Below are 19,541 nucleotides of genomic sequence, written 5' to 3' on the forward strand. Positions count from 1 at the left end.
TCAATTTAAAAAAAATTCCACCTTCCATTTTTACTTAGTTATACATTATAGTAATCCGTTAAAGTCCTAGTTATACTTTAATATAAACATTAAAAACATAATTCGGGCATTATTTCCCCAACACTCAAAACTAGACCATTACAAATGAAGGCAAAAAAAAGAATATTTAATCATTGCTTATTATTATTATCAACTTTGGTAAGCAACATGTGTAATATCTTTAACTGTTCCACAGTATTTTCTCACAAAATAAACCCCAATTATTCCCTGTTTGCTTGAATATTGCTCATATTAAATTCATATTTTTTTCTGTTTTCCAACTATAAATACCAATTTTTTATTTACTTTGTTGTACAATGTTATAAGTTGCTTTATAAAAGTTTGAAATGTTGGGAGAAATCCTGCATTCATCGCCAAGTTACACTTGTTTTTCGTACCGCAAACATCTGTACGTGTGAGCTGCGGCCCGCGCGCCCTGCATTGCTTAGCTAACGTCGGATTCGCGCGCTTGCTGCTGGGCTTCTTTTGGCCTAAAAACTGCTTTAGAATATAAGTAGCGTTTAGTTTAAGAAATGTTGTCGAAATTTGTTATAACAGTTAGCTATTCCTAAGAAACATACAATCAAGAGGGTTTGTGTCTTTTAATTTTTATTATTTTCTTTTTTTTTTTTACTTATGGCTGATACGTACTAGGAGTTAACCGTTGGTAGACCCGATCAACTAGCTAGCTGCAAAAGAAATGTATATTTGCTGAAAAATGTTTAAAGACTAAGTAATTAGACTTTGACGTAGCAGTCATCTAAAGTCTTACACTGTCTAACGAAAATAAATGTAATACTCAGATTATATTTTGGCAACTGTTTTTTTTTTACTGGAGTTCCTCCTGAGAACAGCGCGGCCTAGCGGTGGTGAGTGTTTTTAAGAAGCTAAAATGGCAGCAAGTCAGATCTTCCAGGTAAGATAAAAGCTTACAACACTCTGTAAATTGACTTTTTTTTATCACAGTGTTGACTTTTGCGTGATTGTATAGCTGTATATTAGACCTGTCTTCTTGTCCAGCTGGAGAGTGCAATGGATCAAGTGCTAAAACGTGGAAATGTTCAAGTTCTTGAAGACTTTTTTGAAAGATTCACGGATCAAGAGACCCTCACGCATTGTTCTCTGCACTTTGTTGAAAAATTGGACGACTTTGTCTGCAAAGTAGGATGAAGCACACCCACAACATTCGACTGTTTTTCTTTCTTTTTAAGCTAAAGTGTAAATATGGTTTTCAGAGTCTAGATCAAAATGGTGCCAGAGCAGCCAGTTTGGGTTTTGCAAGTCTCCACAAGTTAGGAAAACACTTGAAACTACCAGATGGTCAAGGGCTTTCAGAGTTAATTAACAAAGGACTGATAAAAAAGATAAGTATACAACTTATAGAGGGACGTGAGGTTTACATTAAATTTAATTGAGTTTTTTTTTTTTTAATTTTTTATTTGTTTGATTGTTTTTGAGTAAATGGTACAGTGGTTGGACAAATGCAAACAGCTGTGGATCTTGCGTGGCCCACACTGGGATGAGGCTTTGTTCAATTTATGTGAGAACTTCTTGAATGCTCTAATGGTAAGTTTATATTTTAGATATAATTTGAGCATTATACGATGCCGATAGCTTTCTTGCTGCATATTTATTTTTGTTTCATTTTTCAGGTGGTTCATGAGTCATCGAAAGAAGGTATGATAAAAGAAATACTTTATTTGTATTACAAATTTAGTTTATGATGATGATTTTTAATAAAACTGTTTAGAATTGATTTTACTTTAAAATGTACATTTATTATGACTACTTCCTATAAGTGCCACTCTATTTTAACATCATTCCCTTTGTACATAAAACAGCCAATCTGCCCCAGTTTCCTCACTTGTGTGAGTCCATGGCATTAGATGTTAATGGAGCTATTCCTTTTCATTACACTTTGTTAGCATAAACTGACAGAATTTGACAGGCATAAAAGGCTCACCTCATGTTGTTTTTCAGGAACAAACAAAATTACAGAGTACTTCCTGTATCCTGTTGGTCAGTTGGCAGTAGATCCCAGAATCTACATCCTGATCCAGAAAGAGGTTTAAAATCCTTTTTAGAATAGGAATAGTTAAAAACCCAACTAAGTATGATCTATTCATCAATAAAATGGATAATGTCCTCACAGGCCATACGAAAATACAACTTAATCCTGGACAAAATTCCAATGGAACTTAAGAAACGGAGGAAGATCCTAACATCGCAGGAAGCATCGGATTTCATGTGTGTCAATCCACTTTTCTTAATTCGAAATTAAATGTACATATAAATAGAACATCTTCTCACTTCTCTAGTGTGTGTTTATTTTTCCTCAGGACCAAACTTGCTGGTCGAATAATGGAGGGTGGTGGTAATTTTCATTTTTTTGTGCTTTCTTTGCTCATTAAATCGATTTTGTTTTTACAATTAGTATTCATATATCCTTGTTTCAATAGAAGGAATTGAAGACTGTTTTCCGTCTCTCAGATTATGACCTGCAGTCATCACTGATGGAAGCGTTATGCAGAATGGCGACTCCTGCCCAGAGGAAAAAACTTGCAGATCAGTGGTTCAGTTTGGGCCACGTGGCCACTGCCTTCACTCAGATCAGAGACTCTGAGTTTGAGACGGTAAGTAGTAGAAATAGAACATTGAAATGTGTCAGTTGTTTTCCATGATTGCATTAACCTTTTGTTGTACAACAGTGAGAAACTATCCTAAAATTTGGCAACTGCTAAACTTGAGCACAACATTGTGATTTTAGGCGTGTCGCACGTTTTTGAACATGGTGAATGGCATGCAAGGAGAGAAGAGAAGGTACAAATATAACCAATTTTCCTTTTCCGTACAAAATTGGTTTAAAATTGGGGGGTAGAAAATCTGTTTTTTAATTTAGGATGAAAGTAAATTGTTCATTTTGATCAAAACTTAAAGCTTTTTTCTAGCAATTACTTACACCTAGCTAATGAGTAATTCAAAAACAAATGTTTTTGTTTCTTTGTATTTTATTAAATTGCAACATTGTATTACAGAAAAAGTGTCTTCTGTGTTTCAGAGTGTGTTCTTTTCCATGTTTGGAAGTTTATCTGGGAAAGTGTGAGGTCAGTATAAATAGGCTTTGAGTAAATCTCGTCCTGTATCTGGAAAAATGTTGTAGTTTTAGTAATTTGCATTGCCTAAACATAAACAAGCGCAATTACCGAAAACCTGCTGTCTTTAATGTACAATTGTGTCGTCTCGTGTTTTTTTGTGTGTGTGTGTGTGTGTTTGTGTGTTATGGTGTGATTGTTTGGTTAGCTCCTGATGCCTTCAGATGAGAAGCTTGAAGAGTTCTGGATTGATTTCAACCTCGACAGTCGCAGCATCACCTTTTACTGCTCTTTACCTGAAGAGAAGGTACGCTTACCTTTGCAAAATAATGCACAAGCTTAAAGAATAAGCATAGAGAAGATGTAACCTAATTTCAGTATGAGGTGGATGTTTAACGCTTAGTATTTCCGTTGATCATAGGAAGGCCACTGGGAGACGATCTGCATTAGTGAGAATGAAGTTGAAAGCTACTCTGTTACAGGTAATTGTGCACACACACAAATTCTTTATTTTGTTACTAACAGTTTTAGTACGATGTTATGATATTCCGTGTATCCATTCATACAAAAATATGAAACTTTTCTTTCAGAATACAGATTTTTAGATGCTTAAGAAAACTATTATTAATGTGTTACGGTGCGCATTATAACATCATCAAATGCTTAATAAAGATATCCTTAAAAAGGAAAATTTCATTATTTGTTTTTTTAACACAGATAAGCCACACACATTCATCCAGACAAGACACAGACCTTTAACTGTTCATTTTGTCCAAATAAAAGATTTCTCTCTGCTATTAGTTTAGTAAGAACACACGATGCTCAAAACCAACAGTCCACAAGTGTGAACATTAGAGTTTCAGGGGAAAAAAATTAGAATATTGTTTAAGCTGATGAAAAGAATGTATTGTGTTAGTGAAATTCACAGAAACTTTGTCAGTACAGGTAAAATAAATGTAAAAATGATCTGACAGAAGTTGCTGTAATTTTAGTTAGAATATGTTAACTGTAGCTTTGATAATGTAATTCCATTTAACGTATAATTATACTGCTTAAATTTAAAGCATGTGTTTGTATTTGACTATACGTGCCACAAATCTCTGCCTTGGTCGCGTGAAAAAAAAAATAGGAATAAAATAAATTACAATATTGGTTAGAAAATAAATTGCAAATATATTTTAAAAGGAAATGTCAAAATCTGTCTGAAGAAAATGGTATTGAAGAACAGTAATGACAGCATTAGTTTTATTCTTAAATACTGGGACACACTGGGAGCAATGACATGTTGCAGTTTTAGTTAAACTAATTATTGTATGTAGAGTATGCTGTACATGTTTGGAATATAAGTCTTCATTTAGTACCTGTAGACTCACTGCAATATTTGCATGCTTGGTCATGATGACTTTTGTTTCTTCTGCTTCTCTAGAGGAAAAAAAGAGGCAGGTCTTGAAGATAAAGCTATCTGAGGTGGTGGTGGTTGGTGAAGTGGAGGGATCCGGACTCACCATTTCCTTCAGTTCTGCCTTGGACATCCAACAGGCTGCTCGCAACGTCTTTGGCAAAATTCAAAACAAAGTATTGATGGATTGGCTCATTTGCTCTATCAGTATTTTTATTACCCTTTGAATTGTTTTAATTTATAGGTTTTCTGGGCTTCTTAGTGGTCAAAGAACTAGCAAAGACTTGGATGTAAAGTAGAGACATTTAGAAAACTTTGCACTTCACTGAATAGAAAAACATGAATCATTTACTTTAAGTGGCTTTTATCAGAATCTTTTCTATCGTAATGAGTTTCAAGATAACATTGATTTTTTTCTCTTCTAGCATACATCTGTATCAAAAACTGCAATAGAAATGAGCAGCACCCAGGTAAGAGTTATTTTATTCCTAGGATCATCCCTTTTCAGTATTATCATCCTTTAAGAATGATTTAGATGATCAGTTTATGTCTTTATTGGTTCAAATATGCACTTGATATGTAATTGTAAAAATCAATCTTCTGCAAAGATGCACATAGATGGATCAGAACATCCTTGGAGCTGACTTAAAATGAGTTACTTTTAGCTTTAAACTACAAAAGAAAGTGCATGTATGCATGTGCGGCTGTGTTGCTTTGTACACAGATTGTTCCAGAGAGCCAGGTTTCCCTAAGTGGGAGCGAGAAAACGGTTGCAGCCCCTACTTCACGTTTTCCCGCTGGAAATCTACAGGTACATGTTGTGGATTCCATGCTAAAGACAAATAGTATAGATAGTTTAACAGCCGTTGAAGTGCTTTTTAGGATCAATGAAATGAAATTGATTAACAGTGGAGTAAAAAAAGCAATTGACAACCACTGATTTCTCAAGTTGTTAGAGAAAAACGATCGGTCGTGTTTATCATAGAAACCCTTCAACTGTGAGAAACAGATGGAAAAATGGACCATTTTTTTATTTGTATAATTATGCCAGATGGTGATTGCCAAATACTTTTTTACTGTATACTTAAATATAGAACATTTACTTTTTAATTTCTTTCCCCCCCCCCAATCAGTTCAAGACTCACTGTATTTATCCCAATTAAGTTTGATATGTCCATATATGGGCATATGTTTTTTTTTTTGTCTTTTTCATTTTTTTTCTTTTGATGGTTTGAAAAAAACAATTTCAATTCCAAAACAGACATCACAGTGGCTTGTTAAACAAAGTAGATGTAAATGATAGAAAGTGACATTTAATTTAAACCTCATTTGGATGCATTCCAATTTGAGAGGATTTAAGTTATAACCAGTAATTTTTTCAGTTTATTGAATTAAAGTTGTTAGTGGATGGTTTAAGGTTAGGTAGTGCATGAAAAGAGCCATTCCAACACTTTTGTGAAAAGGGGACATTTTTTGTTATTACTGATGCAATTAGAAAAAAATCTGCAAACAATAAGCACATTTGTTTGAATTTTTCAAAAGTATCCTATTCAAATGTAGAATTGAAAATTCCACCATGTCTTTTGTTTATCCTAGATGGTGACTCCTTCCAGGATGAAGATGTCAGAGTCCACAGGCTTTGTAAGGACCAGTGGAAGTGGGAAAGTGAAGCATGACTATTTTGCTGCCTTCAAGTCATGCGGTAAGCAACGTTGGAAAGTACTGGTGCCGCAGCAGCATCACTGGAAGCTGTTGCAGATGAAAGAGAACCAGCACTAAAGGATGATTGATTTAATCAATGTTTTATTGCTTTCTGACTGTTTTTCTTGATTTTAGATAAAACTGACATTACAGTTTTCCCTTCTTTATTTTGGGGGAAACGTTCCATAAATAATCTGCAATAGTTGAAATTTGTGAAGCAGGATTACAGATGTTCCAGGGCAGTAAAACCCCTCAGTACACATTTATACACTTTTCTAAGACAGACATGAACATTTTCACACTTTTCTCACGTGTTTAACAATTTCTTGAAAAACAAGTTCATTTTTATAGAATGTAGACAAAAATCTGATTGCGATCAAAGATTTCCGTAATTCTCGCCACGATGCAAAACACAGTGTGCTGTCATGCAAAGTTGTGCTGAAGAAAAATCAGCGTGAATTAATTTTTTAGTGCCTGTTAGCATCCTAACCAGACTATTGGGATGTTTTTTTTTGTTGGTTTTGAAGAGCAGCTGCTCATTTTAGAACTGTTGAACTAACTTTTTGGCTTGAAAGTTGAAATCTAATTTGTATTACTACAGACAATCCATACTCACCAGCCACAAAATGTCAGCAAATTTCTCAATTAATGAATAACATTATTATGATGAGGAATCAAAAACAAAGAAAATACAAACACATTTGCTTGGATGGTATTTTTTTTTACATCTACAAGCAAACTTGGCTTCTGAGTCAAAAAGTGCAATATGTCCACTATTTATCACATTTTGTATGAACTAATGAAATCTTTGTATTTTTTTCTCCTTCCCATTTACTGTAGACAAGGACAAAGACAGATCCTCTGTGCACAGAGTGTCTTTGTGTGATACGACTGTTCGAATCAGCACAAATACAGGTGGCATTAAACGACAGGTTTGTTTATACATACTGCACAGTAGATACTGAACAGCAGGTCACTTCACTTATTTGGGTCAAATAAATACAAATTAAAAGTCATTGTACAACCTAACCTGATGAAAATCGTGCTTTTGCTGTTTTTAACTTGTTTTTCTACCAATTTTCTCATGATGGTGGAGATGCATAAAATCATTTAGATTAAAACTGCGTTTCTGAGCGTTTCTGTAGATAAATAAAGAGGAATCAGTAGCTGATGAAGAAATGCTGTTTGAAAAAGTGATGCAGCAACTCAAATGGGCGGGCCAAGTCTCTCTGCTCCTCTCCATTCTGATTCGTCCACCTGTAGACAAATAGATACACGAACGTCCTCATGTTCCTTATCTGAGCTGTTAGTCTGGGGGTGTGGGGGGCTGTAAGCCAGCAAACAAAGACATGTTGGGAAAGCAGCGGAGGGTTACTTCTGCGCCAACAGAAATAGAAAATGACCACGGGTTTTTGATTTTGCCTAAAAATGGCATAATCATAAATAAAAGACCACTGGGCACCGTTTTAAAATATCGGTAGTTTGAAATATAATTATAGTAGGACTTTGATTTTGTCATGTCATTAGAGATAACACTGTGTATAATTGTCAAATTAATTAATTGGTAACATTTAAAAAAATAAAATTTGGGGTTTTCTTTTTCATTATTGTGTTACTGTTCTGGTGAGACCTACCAGTTCATGAAACAAGTATTAAAGTAGTTTCTCTGCTGTAGATACTGAACAAATCTTAATATCAAACAGCATCTAGAACACAAATCAAATCATCTACCAAATGCCATCTTTCCACTATGTTTAGTGTCTGAAATAAAATGTCTGATACAATATTTTATCAATTAGTTTGTGACGATTAAGCCTGGACAAGTTTTTTCACTATTTCGATTTTCTTCTTTGTTGTTGTTTTTTTAACTTATCGAGTTATATCAGCTAATCCTTTTAAAGGCCCACTCCAGTCATCTTTTGATTTATTGTAAAACATTCCCAGTGGTCTTTTAATTATGATTATGCCGTTTTTAGTCATATTTACAAACCCGCGTGGTTTTCCAGGATATAGTTTCTGCAGAAGTGGATTTACAACAATTTAAAAAAGAAATACTCAGAAATGCAATTTTCAGCCTAATTTTTCTCTTTTATTGTCCTCCATCATCAGAAAAATTCCACATTAACATGTTAAAAACACTATTTTCATCGGATTGGGTCTTTTAGTATAATTCTTTTATTTCAATCTTTAGTTTTATGCAGTAAGACGTTTTATTTTTAAATAAAAATAAATTCCTTCAGTGAGACTTGTTCTGTATTCAGCAGAAGACTTCAGAGGCAGAAGCAGCAGAAATGTTTCTACCTGATCAGAATGGAGACAAGTCTCAAGGTATTTTATTGCTATTTTGAGCTAAGATTAAGCTACAATCTGAGCCTGATTTAAAGCTAAACTTTCTCAAAACACACAGTTTCCCTGTTTTGAGTGAACCTGTATTCTCTTTAAACCTATAGAGCATGAAATTGTACCTGACACCCAACATAGATCTGGGTCAAAAATGTAAGTCCTGTTAAAAAACGTTGTTGCTGTTGTGTGTTCAAACGCTTTGATAGTAAAATGTATATTGAAATGTGTTTATTTTAAATACAGATCATCTAATTGGAGCAAATTGTCAATTTCGGAAATAATAACAATGCCAACTCAGAAAGTTTGCTCTTTGTCCCATCAAGGTAAACACAACTGATAAAGGTTTTTGTGTCAAATAACATTTTCTCTTAATTTAAAGTTATTAACAAATGAAAAAGAAACAAACTTAGTTAAAAAGAAAGTCTAATATGAATTATTTTTGAATCTTTTTTTCTGAAGACTCTCGTTCACATTCTGTGGGACCGCAGCACTCTTCCTCCTCAGGACAAAAAATGTCCGTTTCCCACCCAGACTTAGTCGTCCAAAAGCAATTTCATAGTGAGCTGACTCTGCGCCTGCAGCAGGTCCAATGTGAGAGGAACACAGATCCTCCACTTCAGCACCCAGCTGTGCTACCCAATATCAGAGGGCGCTCACAAGACAGACGCTCAGGAAAGCTGGATGCTTTTCCTTCACTTGCTCCCAAAGTGGAGCAGACTAAAAGAAAGAAAAACACTGAAGAGGAATGCAAAGGCAATTTGTCTGTGGAGGCCGTCGCAGCAGAAGTCAAGTGCTCCACAGCCAGAACAGCACAAAAGAGAGAGAAAGTTAAGGAGAATACTAAGACGACCCTTTCAAGCCATGAGAAAGTAGGATTTCTGCTTGCTTCTCTGCAGCTTAGAGTCCTAATTCACTGTTTGGAATTATGTTTAAGTTAGCTCTTGTTCTGTTTGCTCAGAGAAACGCAGATGTGGCTGGCAATATGGTGAAGTTCATTTCCAGCCATTATGGTAAAAACACCCAAACCACAGAAAATCCAGTCCACTCTGGAGACAGTCCCACCCAGAAATCCATCCCCCCTGTTATAAACAGGTATTCACTGTTTGTTTCCGTTTTTTTCTTTTTCTTTTAGTAATTATTTTATTTTTAAACACAAAATGTGACAATTACTGTCCTTTTTGTAGTAGACCAAATTTTAACATGAGCTGGTTATCAAAGGATAAAGTAAGTTATTATCACTCAAGTTATTAATTTACCTTGTTTTACTTTAAACTATACAGTTTTGCTGTTGTTGTTTGTACTAAATATGTATTTATTTAAAACAGGGGAAAATATCTGCAGCTCCGAGCTTTGCAAAGTCCAACAAAAAAAGTGCAACAAACTCAATCAGGCAAAGGTAGTAAATGCCAGTACAAATATTCAAATAGTTTATTCAGTATTTTTGATGCAGATCCTTTCCTTCCTGCAGAAAAGATGTCTTTGAATTTAGCCTTGATTCTCCTCTCAGTGTTGGGGTAAATACTTGATACATTTGCTACTTTCCATAACATAGTTTAAAAACCAAAGCAATTAAAGTGTCTTTTATTGTACTTTAGAGGAAGAACAAAACCCAAACTGATATCTCTGCCATTTCAAGCAGGTGAGGCCAACAGCTGAAAAGTGGGTATGATTATATAAACTGACATTTCCATGATTTAATATTGTTGATGTCATTTAACAGCTCCTCTGCCGTTGTCAGCACAACCAAGAAAGCAAGGCCTGAGACTAAAGTATCCTGCAATTCTGCCTGTTACCTTAAAAATTGTATCATGTTTGTCCGTCCAAACTGGAAAACCCATAAATCATTGAGTGTTTTTGTTTCTTTTTCAGAATAAGCCCAAAAGTAAAAAGCATTTGTTTAGTGATACAGATGTGGAAACCACCAGGACCGAGGTCAGCTGGCTGGCACAGTCAGCAATGAAGCCCAAGAAAAGAGTGAATCAATATCAGAGACAGGCTGCCAGAAAGCCCAGAGAGAACTCCCGTCTTCCTGGGCGTAGGGTTTCTAAGCCACTACAAATCTTTTTGATAGAGACTGCATGGGATTGAACATGTGCAATTTTTTTTCTTTTTTAGAAAAGTCTCCAGATATGTTCCCACCAACCTTGAGTTCTGTAAAAGTTAATAACAAACCCAAAAAGGTAAATGTAATAATAAAGGTGAAGAATGTTCCTTGGACCCAGTAATGCACTAACACGTTTGGCCACTGGGTGTCGCTGTTGTATTAGAAGAGTTCTGGCTTGAAGGAAGCAGTGGGTCAGCCAATGGAGGCAAAGATGGTGAAGTCGACTGCAACCTCAGGCAAACCACAAACACGTGGGAAGAGACCCAAAAGAGGAGCAGCCTCGACCGCGAAGAGTTACAGAGAGCCGGACAGTGATGACAGCCTGTCTGAACCACAGAACGCTCCCGTTGCAAAGGCAAGATCATTTTCTCCTGCATGAATCTATCACAGCACTAACGGCACATTCTGTGTCCAAATCATCATGTCCTTGTATTTGCTCACAACATTGCCCATTTTAGACCCATCTATGTCATTTTTGCAGCTATTGAATTTTAAAAGTCTAAGTGGAAAAAGGCCATACAATAAATATTTTACAAAACACTTTCATATTTATGCTGCAATGTAACCCAATGATGATAACAATTATTTGTTCGTAAATATTTTTGAGCAGTATCATTATTATTGTTGCTGTTTTTCCCTTGAGAATCTACATTTGAGAGGAAGAAAAGTAAAGTAACGAGTAGTGAATTACTTTTTTAATTTCAATGAGTAAAGTAACTTAATTACAATTTTGATCCAATAACTAAGTAAAGTAATCAATTACTTTTTAGGAGTAATTTACCCAACACTGCATATCATTCAATAATCAAAATCCTCTAGTTTTAAAGACAATCTTGCCAAAGAAAATGTGATCTTAACTGAGCATTTAAAGTAAAAATGTGAGTTTAAAAAAAGGTGTTTACTTTTTTGAACCAAAATTCAGTAAATAAGTCGTGTATCTTAGTTACATATAAATTATTTGTTGAAAAATACTGAACATCTACCTTTATCTTGTCATTTTTGTTCTCAATTCTGCAATTCATGTTGGCTTTAGTTGTTTTAAACATGGTCTCTAAAAGCTGGCTCCATAGAAGAATGTTGCATCAGTATAACTTTTTGGTTTGTTCATCTACAGAAATATACTGTGGTGCAAAAGGAGAAAAACAGAGAATCCACTTCAGAGGAGCCTCATCCAAAAAAGAGAGCAACCATCTTTGCAGACCAACCTGAACATTCAGACAAAAGGGAGGCCAGCACCGGCAGCAGCAGCAGCAGCAGGCAGTCAGATTTTAGAAAGCAACCTGCACTAAAGGTGTTGTGTTATGCTTCCTAGTGGAAAAAACCAACAAATCAGCGTTTGCAACCCTATTATAACTGAAGTTATTATCTTAATATTATTTATGATACTTCAAAGAAAATTATTAATAATTTCTAGAAGGAGCAATACTTGCATGGTTGGGGCATTATATAGAAAAAAATATTTTGTCTGATATCTACAAAAGATCCCGTAGGACGTTGTCCATAATTTTTTATATGTACAAAGGACAGAGACAGGACTCTTTGCAATGTTTACAATCTGAAAATGCATATGCTGGTTCCAAACCCCTTCCATCGAGAGTTTGGGTTTGGCGATAAAGGGCCTATATCATGCTTTTCTTAAGCTCATTATTCTACCCGGAAGTAAGATGACTCGATCTCTGAGGCACTGCCTTTCGCTCCTTGTGGGTGCCGCCCATTTAATGACATCAACCTAGAGTCGGTCTGAGCAGCGTTTCACCCATGAAAACCAACAACATCCAAACTTCTGCAAAGATCTATGTGCAGGTTATGTATGTAAAAGGAAAGGGTTTTTGCCAAACAACGCTAGCGTAGCGGAGAAAGTGTGTGTGTGGTTAGCCTGGGGGCGGTGCTGGCAGCGCAGACTCTTTCTGGAAGGGGCGGTTCCTCATTTTTTTTTTTTTTTTCAAAATTGTTTTTATTAGATTTTAGAACAGCAGTATTGAATACGTGATAATAACAATGAACGCACTTCTCCCCCGCCCCCCTTATCACACCCAATGGACCAAAAAAAAAAAAAGGAAAGAACCCCAAACAGAAAGGCGATACACATCCCGTCTGGGGCGGTTCCTCATTTGAATGTGAGAACCCGTTCGTTTTCATGGGGCTCTGAGGGGCTGGTGCATGGGGTGTGTGCTCTTGTGAGTAATGAACATTAAAACCCACCTAAAAGCTCAAAAAGTCGATTCTGCATGTTATAGGCCCTTTATGGTTCCTGAGCACAGCTGTGTCTGCAGCTCACCGCTCCCCCACAGGATGGGTCAAATGCGGAGAACACATTTCACACACCTTAGGTGTGTGACAGATTGTGTGATTTAATTTAATTTAACAAGATAAAGTGAATGTGCAAGGCTGATAAGGCATTCACGATTATTGCAAATGATTTTATAATGTTTGTTTTTTACCAGTTTTAATCTTGATTTTGAACAAAGACAAAACTTAATGAAGCAAATAAAACTATATACTTTTTAGCCCCAAATCAGAATACAATCAACTGTTACTTTTTGGTGTTTTAAATTCTAATATTTCACCGTGTCACATTTATTCCTCTTTCTTACAGCTTAGTACCAATGATGACCTTCAGATTCCTTCCGGATCAAATAAGAAAACTGTCATTCCTGCTCACAAACAGAGAAAGGCTTTCAAAGACTCTGTTCCCTCCGAGAACTCCTCCCCTTCTTCTGTTGAGAGGATGAGATGTAAGAGTGCAAAATATTTTCCAACAAACTCATTTGTCTGTTTTTGTCATAACCTAATGTCAATGTTTGTATTTGCTCATTCTTTTCCTTGGAAGTGTTAATTCCAAGATAAGTAATTTGGCATCATTAATGTTTAATGGATTTAAAATAGTAATCAGGTACAACAGCGGCTCTCAAACGTCTGTTTTGTCAAGAGCTGTAACAATATTCGTTTATCCAAAAATCCTGGTTGACAGAAGCTTCTTCCTTAATGAGCAGATTGCTTCATAAATAATTCAACCGTTTGTGGAGAAAGCTACAGTTCAGCCAAATTCTAAGACTTCCTTCAGAAATTTATAAAGAAAGGAAAAAAGTCATGTTTTGATTTGATTTCCTTTATACATTTTATAATTTATTTATTATTAGAGATTTGTTAGAGATTAAAGTTTACCACTCTGCTGAGCACAGAGCTTTCATACTTTCATCACATTTGCTCTCCAAATGTTACATAAAAACCATGTTATAGGTTACATAAAGAACCGCTCCTGCTCTCTAAACCTTGAACTGTAAATGGATATGAGAAAGCGAGTATATGAACCTGTTACTCTCTGACCAACTTCTGAAGCCAGCTGTTTGAACATCTGTGCTTATGTTGGACATTCACAGCTGCAGAGGGGTCAGCCTCAACCGTGAATTTGCCCTGCTCCGCAGTCCTCAGCCCTCAGGGGTCCCCAGTCCCTGTTAGCCCGATGCCCGCCTGCCAAGGCGCCCCCTCGTCCGTCCCGCTGCTACGCAAACCTTGCGCCACAGTCAGCAGTAAAGGAAAAGGCAAGACGTCTTTGCACAGTTCAGGGAAGAACTTCAGTTCCTCCAAACTTCAGTTCATGAGGTCCGAGCCCACTCCCTGTTCTCTTGAACCTGAAGTCGCTGCGTCCCGACCTCTCAAGGGGCCCAGCACAGAAAAGGTATGATACTGTTTCAACTTAGAGAATGACCTTAAACAGTTTGAATCAAATGTATGCATTTCCAATTTAGATGAAACTTATATTTTAAAAACTCACAAACTATTCAATGCACTGGTGTGGAGTTTAGAAACAAACGCTGCAGCCGGCGATGCTTGGGTTGCACCGCAGTACCCATGGGCTACTCTGCAAGAAGAATGAATGTGGGATTCTCTATAAGAATTTCTTCTCTTAGCCACAGTTTAAAATGTTTAAAGTCACCTTCAGACAGGTAACACAGGCATGACGAACTGCTGTTTTGTTTAGAAAACAACAGTTCTTTAAATTGATGAAGGACCGCAGATAAAACGACTGTTGCTTGTCAGCTATGCCTTTACCAGCAGTGCACTGAAGGCCTCATCAACGAATATCCCTGATCCATCCCAGATACTGTCATCATAAAGTAGCAGCCATGTTTCTTTCTGCGTGTCTATGAATTCTCACCTTTTCATTTCATCTCTGGTTTCTTCAATCCAGAAACATCTACCCCTAAAACCTCAGCCTACATTTGATCTGTCCACTCAGCCGCTGTTAACCTCCACTCTCCTTCAGCCAAAAAACCCGCCTGTAACTTCCACCCCTCAGTCACCTTACCCTGAAGACAGCCCTGGTTTGGGGTGTCAGCTTGACCCCAGAAAAGCCTCAACTGAATCCTTAGATTCGCTGAGTCAGTCATCCGCTAAGTCAGTAGTACTCAGCAGTAGAAGCTTCAAGGACAGCCCCAATGTTCCAGTGATGGTCTCCCTCCAAAGAGAGGTGAAGCTTTTTATTTTGTCGTTCATTAAATAAACGAAACACATGCTTCAATAATCTTTCATTCTTCTGCTATTGCAGCAAACACCTCTGGCAGCTCGGGACCTTGATGCTTCTCAGCCTCTTCTCTCAGGTAAAACAGCTTCTGTTCTGTTTATCTTCTGTTTTTTTGGAGTGGGGGCGGGGCCAGGAGTTCCTCAGTCTTCTCTGCACCCAAACAAACTGCGGTTCGTTGCTGAAAGCAGGTTTGGATTGTGTGTAAACAAATACAAACACAGTATAAAAAATGTTTACCCTCCCCTCCTTGAAATAGTCCAACTTCTCGTAGTTGTTGGAGTATTTTATCCTAGAAAAGTGACTTCCCTAACAGAAGCCCTTACTAGTGTTTGGTTTTAGCTTTAATTATTATTCTTTTGCTCATTTATTGACCTATTATTCCAGAAACTTCATAGTTAGGTAATCGCTTACACTCCGTTCAAACTCTTTTAGAATTAGGGTTGGAAAAGTTGTGTTTACTTTATTCTCGCAATAAATGACGATGCCTGTTAAATGAATAACTGTTGACCTAATAGCATAATTGACCAAGTTATATTTCAGTGTTTAAAAAAAGAAGAAGCTGAAATTAAATTTAAAAAAAGCGCAACTTTAAACAAAATACATTGTTTCTTAACGATTGTGTAACAGTTAATTCAGACTGACCAGAGCCATTTTTGGAGGCTATACAGATAAATACAGATCATCTTCAAGCTGTGATTTTATTTTAGTTGTAGAAATTATGTAATATTTTACTTTTTCAGGTCCAAGTCGCAAGCGTTGCAGCTCAATTTCCAGTAATTCTGATGAAGAACAGAAGAATAGCTTTGGAAAAGAAGTAACGAAGAAAAGCAAGATCAGACTGCAGCACTCTCCTCGAATAAAACCAAGGAAACTCTTCAAGTCATGCAAGTTCTTCATGTTCTTTGACTTGAGATGGTTTTACTGGATCAGAGTCCAGCATCAGTTACTCTGTTTGTTTGTTTTTTATGGAAAACACTATAAGATTTACTCTACCAGTAAGCTAAATTTTTGACAACTTTACAGTACATTAACTATCATCATCATGACAGATTTTGCTTTAATGTAAAGCTTTTGAATGATATTCTTTACATTTGTAATAATTCCACAGCTCACTAGTGAATCAGTTTTGATCTCTCTGAAGCACAAAGTTTTGTTTCCTGATGTTTGCACATCATTTATGGACCATTTTCAATCATTTCTTTTTGACATGAGACTCATTAGATCATTGCCCAAAGAAAAGCTTCTTAAAGTTGTTATTTAAAAAAAAAAAAAGGATCCATAAATTCTAAATATGTTCTATTTTGTTTTCCACAGTCACTGAAGTGTCCTCTTCAGAAAAGATGAGCCTGGCAGTTTCTAGATCTCACATGAGCTTCACTCACTGTGGATCCGATGCGACCGATGGAGACGTGGATGTGGATGAGAGCTTAGGTTGTCCAGACATCTCTGTAAACCAGAGTAACCTGTACCAGCATCTGAGCTCTGAGCTGAAAAACAAGTTGCAGGTAAACTTTTAGACAACTGATTCTGTGAACCTTGTCACATATAATCAATCCTGCATGGTCGCTGTGTGCGCTTTGTTTCAAGAACCGTTGCAAAGTTCTGGAAATTTACGGCAGAGAGTCTTCAAAGTCTGTGAAGCAACACATCTCTTCCATCGATGTCCAGCTTAACAAACACAGGCAAGTTGTTGTCTTTTTGTTGTTGTAGGCAATCAAATCAAACTTTTTTGTATTCGTTTTTTGTATTCATTGGTAAACGTCTGCTGTGTCGCTTTCAGTGACCAATGAATACAAAAAGACTAAACAAAGAAAACCAAATACAGACGTGTCCCACAGTAATGTCATCATGCCGTTTTATGCTGTGCACAGAACTCAAAGGCTTGAACACGTTCAGAAGGTTCTCCTGGAGGAGATCCACAGCATGGAGGAGGAGGAGAACACGCTGACTAACATGGAGACAGACCTGGCTGTGGGTCACACTCGTTCACCGACACACAATGCACCAAAGGAAATGCGAAATGTTTGAAATATTCACCTCAAAATGCTCTTATATATACTTGTTGTTTGTTGGCAGATCTTTTGGAAAAAACAGACAGGAACCTTTAAGAAATATCAGAAGCAAGAAGTCAGGAGGTGAGTTTAGAGCTGTTTGAATGCCAGAAAATATTCGTTTTTACCATCAATAGTTTTGTTTAATCTGTGTTTTTTTTTTTTACTTTCTGACAGGCTAAAACCCAAAACCAGTATAAGTGCTAAGCTTTTTTTTATATTTAAGATTTTAAGAATTTATTGTGAAATCTGTGTCTGTTTCCTCCCTAAAAACATGATAAACTAAATACAAAATGTGTTTTTTATGTGTGTTCTACTTTTTTCATGCCGTTTATTTTATCTAGCTTATGATGATTTGCCAGTATGTACTGACTGTTATCCAGCCAGCACCAGAATAAAATATAAGCCTCCTAATTGAACCATATGCGTCACATGCCTCCTCATCTCTATACTTAGCATATAGGAAATGATCCACCCAGAGTTATTTTTAATTGGTGTATCATTTAAAAAAAAAATCACAAAAACGAACATGAGTCGCCTAGATTTTCTAACTGGGATTGGACCACGTTCTTAATATTATACTATTGCATTCTTGATTCTCAGAAGTAATGTTTCACAGGTGAACAATTGGCTTTACTGGTCACAGTGTCAAACAATTCATGGAATTTTCCCCTGGTCTCTTTGCTTTAGCCGTCTGCTTTTGTGTATTAATACAGCAAGCATCTTGTTTTTTCTGTGGCGTGTACTCATTATGTCAATCATCGACGTCTGACATGGTGGTTACGTACGGCTGACGTCTAATGCTCTCTCAGCTCGCTGAAGTTTTCTGGTCTCTGTGAAAAATGTAACCCTATCACTAAACTAGTTAAGGATCCTTTTTATTGGGAATTTTTGTGTGTTTTTTCCCCCTCATTCAGCCACACACAACTGACGTGTGAATGACTTAGCATGATCAAGACATGGAGATCAAGAGAAGAGCCAGAAACCGGAAATACACAAATATTCAAAAAGCAGTCAGTGCTGAAAGAAAGAAAAAAACATTAAAAGCTTTAAGAAGCTGCTAAACCTAATAATTAAAAAAGATTACAAGAAGTAGTAAATAAAAAATGTGCCTAATGATCAACTACGTTAAATATTTAGAAAAAAAAATCAGAATTTAAGTCATTTCCACAAACGACTTTAGGTTTGTAACAAGTTGTAGATTTTTTTCTTTAAAAAAAGTGGAATCAAACGTTCCTTTTCCCATCCGTTTTCCTCATCCTCCTCTGTTGTTTGTAGAGTTTTTGTTTTGCTGTAATGGACCTTAGCTCCTCCTGGGTTTACTGTGACTTCCTCCTGTCCCTTCAGAAATGAAACCCTGAGGAGAGTCCTCCAGATGAACACGTCTCCCAGCCTGAAGTACGAGGCTGAAATATTCACATCAGAGGTCTGGACCCTGAATGCATCCCTCTGTCTGTCTTTTGAAGTGAACGGACTAGTTGTGCAAATCCAAGGGTTATTTTTATTATTCAGTTTAGATATCTGGACATTTACAAAATAAACCATTTTTTTAGCCGGTCGGATTTCCCTTGTTTTGAATTCAGTTTGTTTCCTTTTCCATCCGTCTTCATTTCCTCTGACTCACGCTGCATCCTGTCGCTCTGCTTTCAGATGTGTCTGATAAAAAAAGACATGAAGTCTGTTCAGGACAGGCTCCTCAATGAGATGGTGAGTACATGTTCCTTTTTTTTTGCTGCTTAGAGTTGCTTCTGAGCCTGTTCATAACTGTGCTGCTGGGATTAGGCTGCGATTTGTTTGATGTGGATTTGAATGAGTAATCCTCCCTTTTTTATTATAGCTAGAGGGGGAGATCCAGAGTGTTAAAAGAGGACTGCATGCCTTGTTTTTCCAGTGATGGAGTCCGGTGTGAAGGCTGCTGCGCCATCAGACAGGTTTTTTTGTCTATGTGTGACGTACATAAGCCTGTTGAACTCACCGGATGTTTATGTATTTTGTGCTGCACCTTATGGTCCAGGTTCTGTATTTACATTCCCCTCAGCTGTTGTGCTTTTCTTATCCATGTTGTCAAAGTTCAATGAACTTTCTTCTTTGTTGAAATGTTCGAAACTTTTATGCTTCAGATCAGAAGTTCCTAAAAAGTCATTTTAATATTTATTCTTAAATAATTTATTTAGATTAACTAGTGAGAATTGCAGACTAAGTGTTTGAGTTCTTAAATGTGTGTTTTAACATAACATAACAAACTGGCTTTAATTTTTCAAATAAATATGTTCAAAAACACAACAAA

At 36.5% G+C, this 19,541-nt stretch overlaps 1 protein-coding gene across 4 annotated transcripts; it reads left to right on the forward strand.

The window, feature by feature from the left end:
- Positions 1-405: 405 nt before the first annotated feature.
- On the forward strand, positions 406-19,541 carry sycp2 (synaptonemal complex protein 2). 4 transcript variants are annotated; one of them, XM_020704534.3, is made up of 44 exons: positions 406-955; positions 1,060-1,200; positions 1,275-1,403; positions 1,501-1,605; positions 1,692-1,716; positions 2,020-2,105; positions 2,192-2,286; positions 2,379-2,413; positions 2,530-2,672; positions 2,807-2,859; positions 3,098-3,143; positions 3,340-3,438; positions 3,553-3,613; positions 4,558-4,706; positions 4,956-5,000; positions 5,255-5,341; positions 6,127-6,232; positions 7,072-7,163; positions 8,493-8,559; positions 8,682-8,727; positions 8,818-8,897; positions 9,034-9,443; positions 9,533-9,666; positions 9,759-9,798; positions 9,900-9,970; positions 10,043-10,088; positions 10,170-10,213; positions 10,295-10,343; positions 10,444-10,609; positions 10,690-10,754; positions 10,842-11,033; positions 11,793-11,969; positions 13,275-13,413; positions 14,059-14,357; positions 14,871-15,149; positions 15,228-15,279; positions 15,944-16,087; positions 16,518-16,708; positions 16,791-16,885; positions 17,075-17,174; positions 17,280-17,338; positions 18,602-18,680; positions 18,905-18,961; positions 19,092-19,541. In XM_020704534.3, exons 1-44 carry the CDS (start codon positions 932-934, stop codon positions 19,146-19,148), a joined length of 4,659 nt encoding a protein of 1,552 aa, XP_020560193.1. In that variant the 5' UTR covers positions 406-931; the 3' UTR covers positions 19,149-19,541. The 4 variants fall into 4 exon arrangements, with proteins under 4 accessions (XP_020560193.1, XP_020560195.1, XP_020560194.1 ...); XM_020704536.3 differs by having other exon boundaries at positions 9,762-9,798; XM_020704535.3 differs by having other exon boundaries at positions 8,496-8,559.

Source organism: Oryzias latipes, chromosome 7, assembly GCF_053564925.1.
Source record: "Oryzias latipes strain Hd-rR chromosome 7, Olatipes_Hd-rR_3.1".
Taxonomy (NCBI): Eukaryota; Metazoa; Chordata; class Actinopteri; order Beloniformes; family Adrianichthyidae; genus Oryzias; species Oryzias latipes.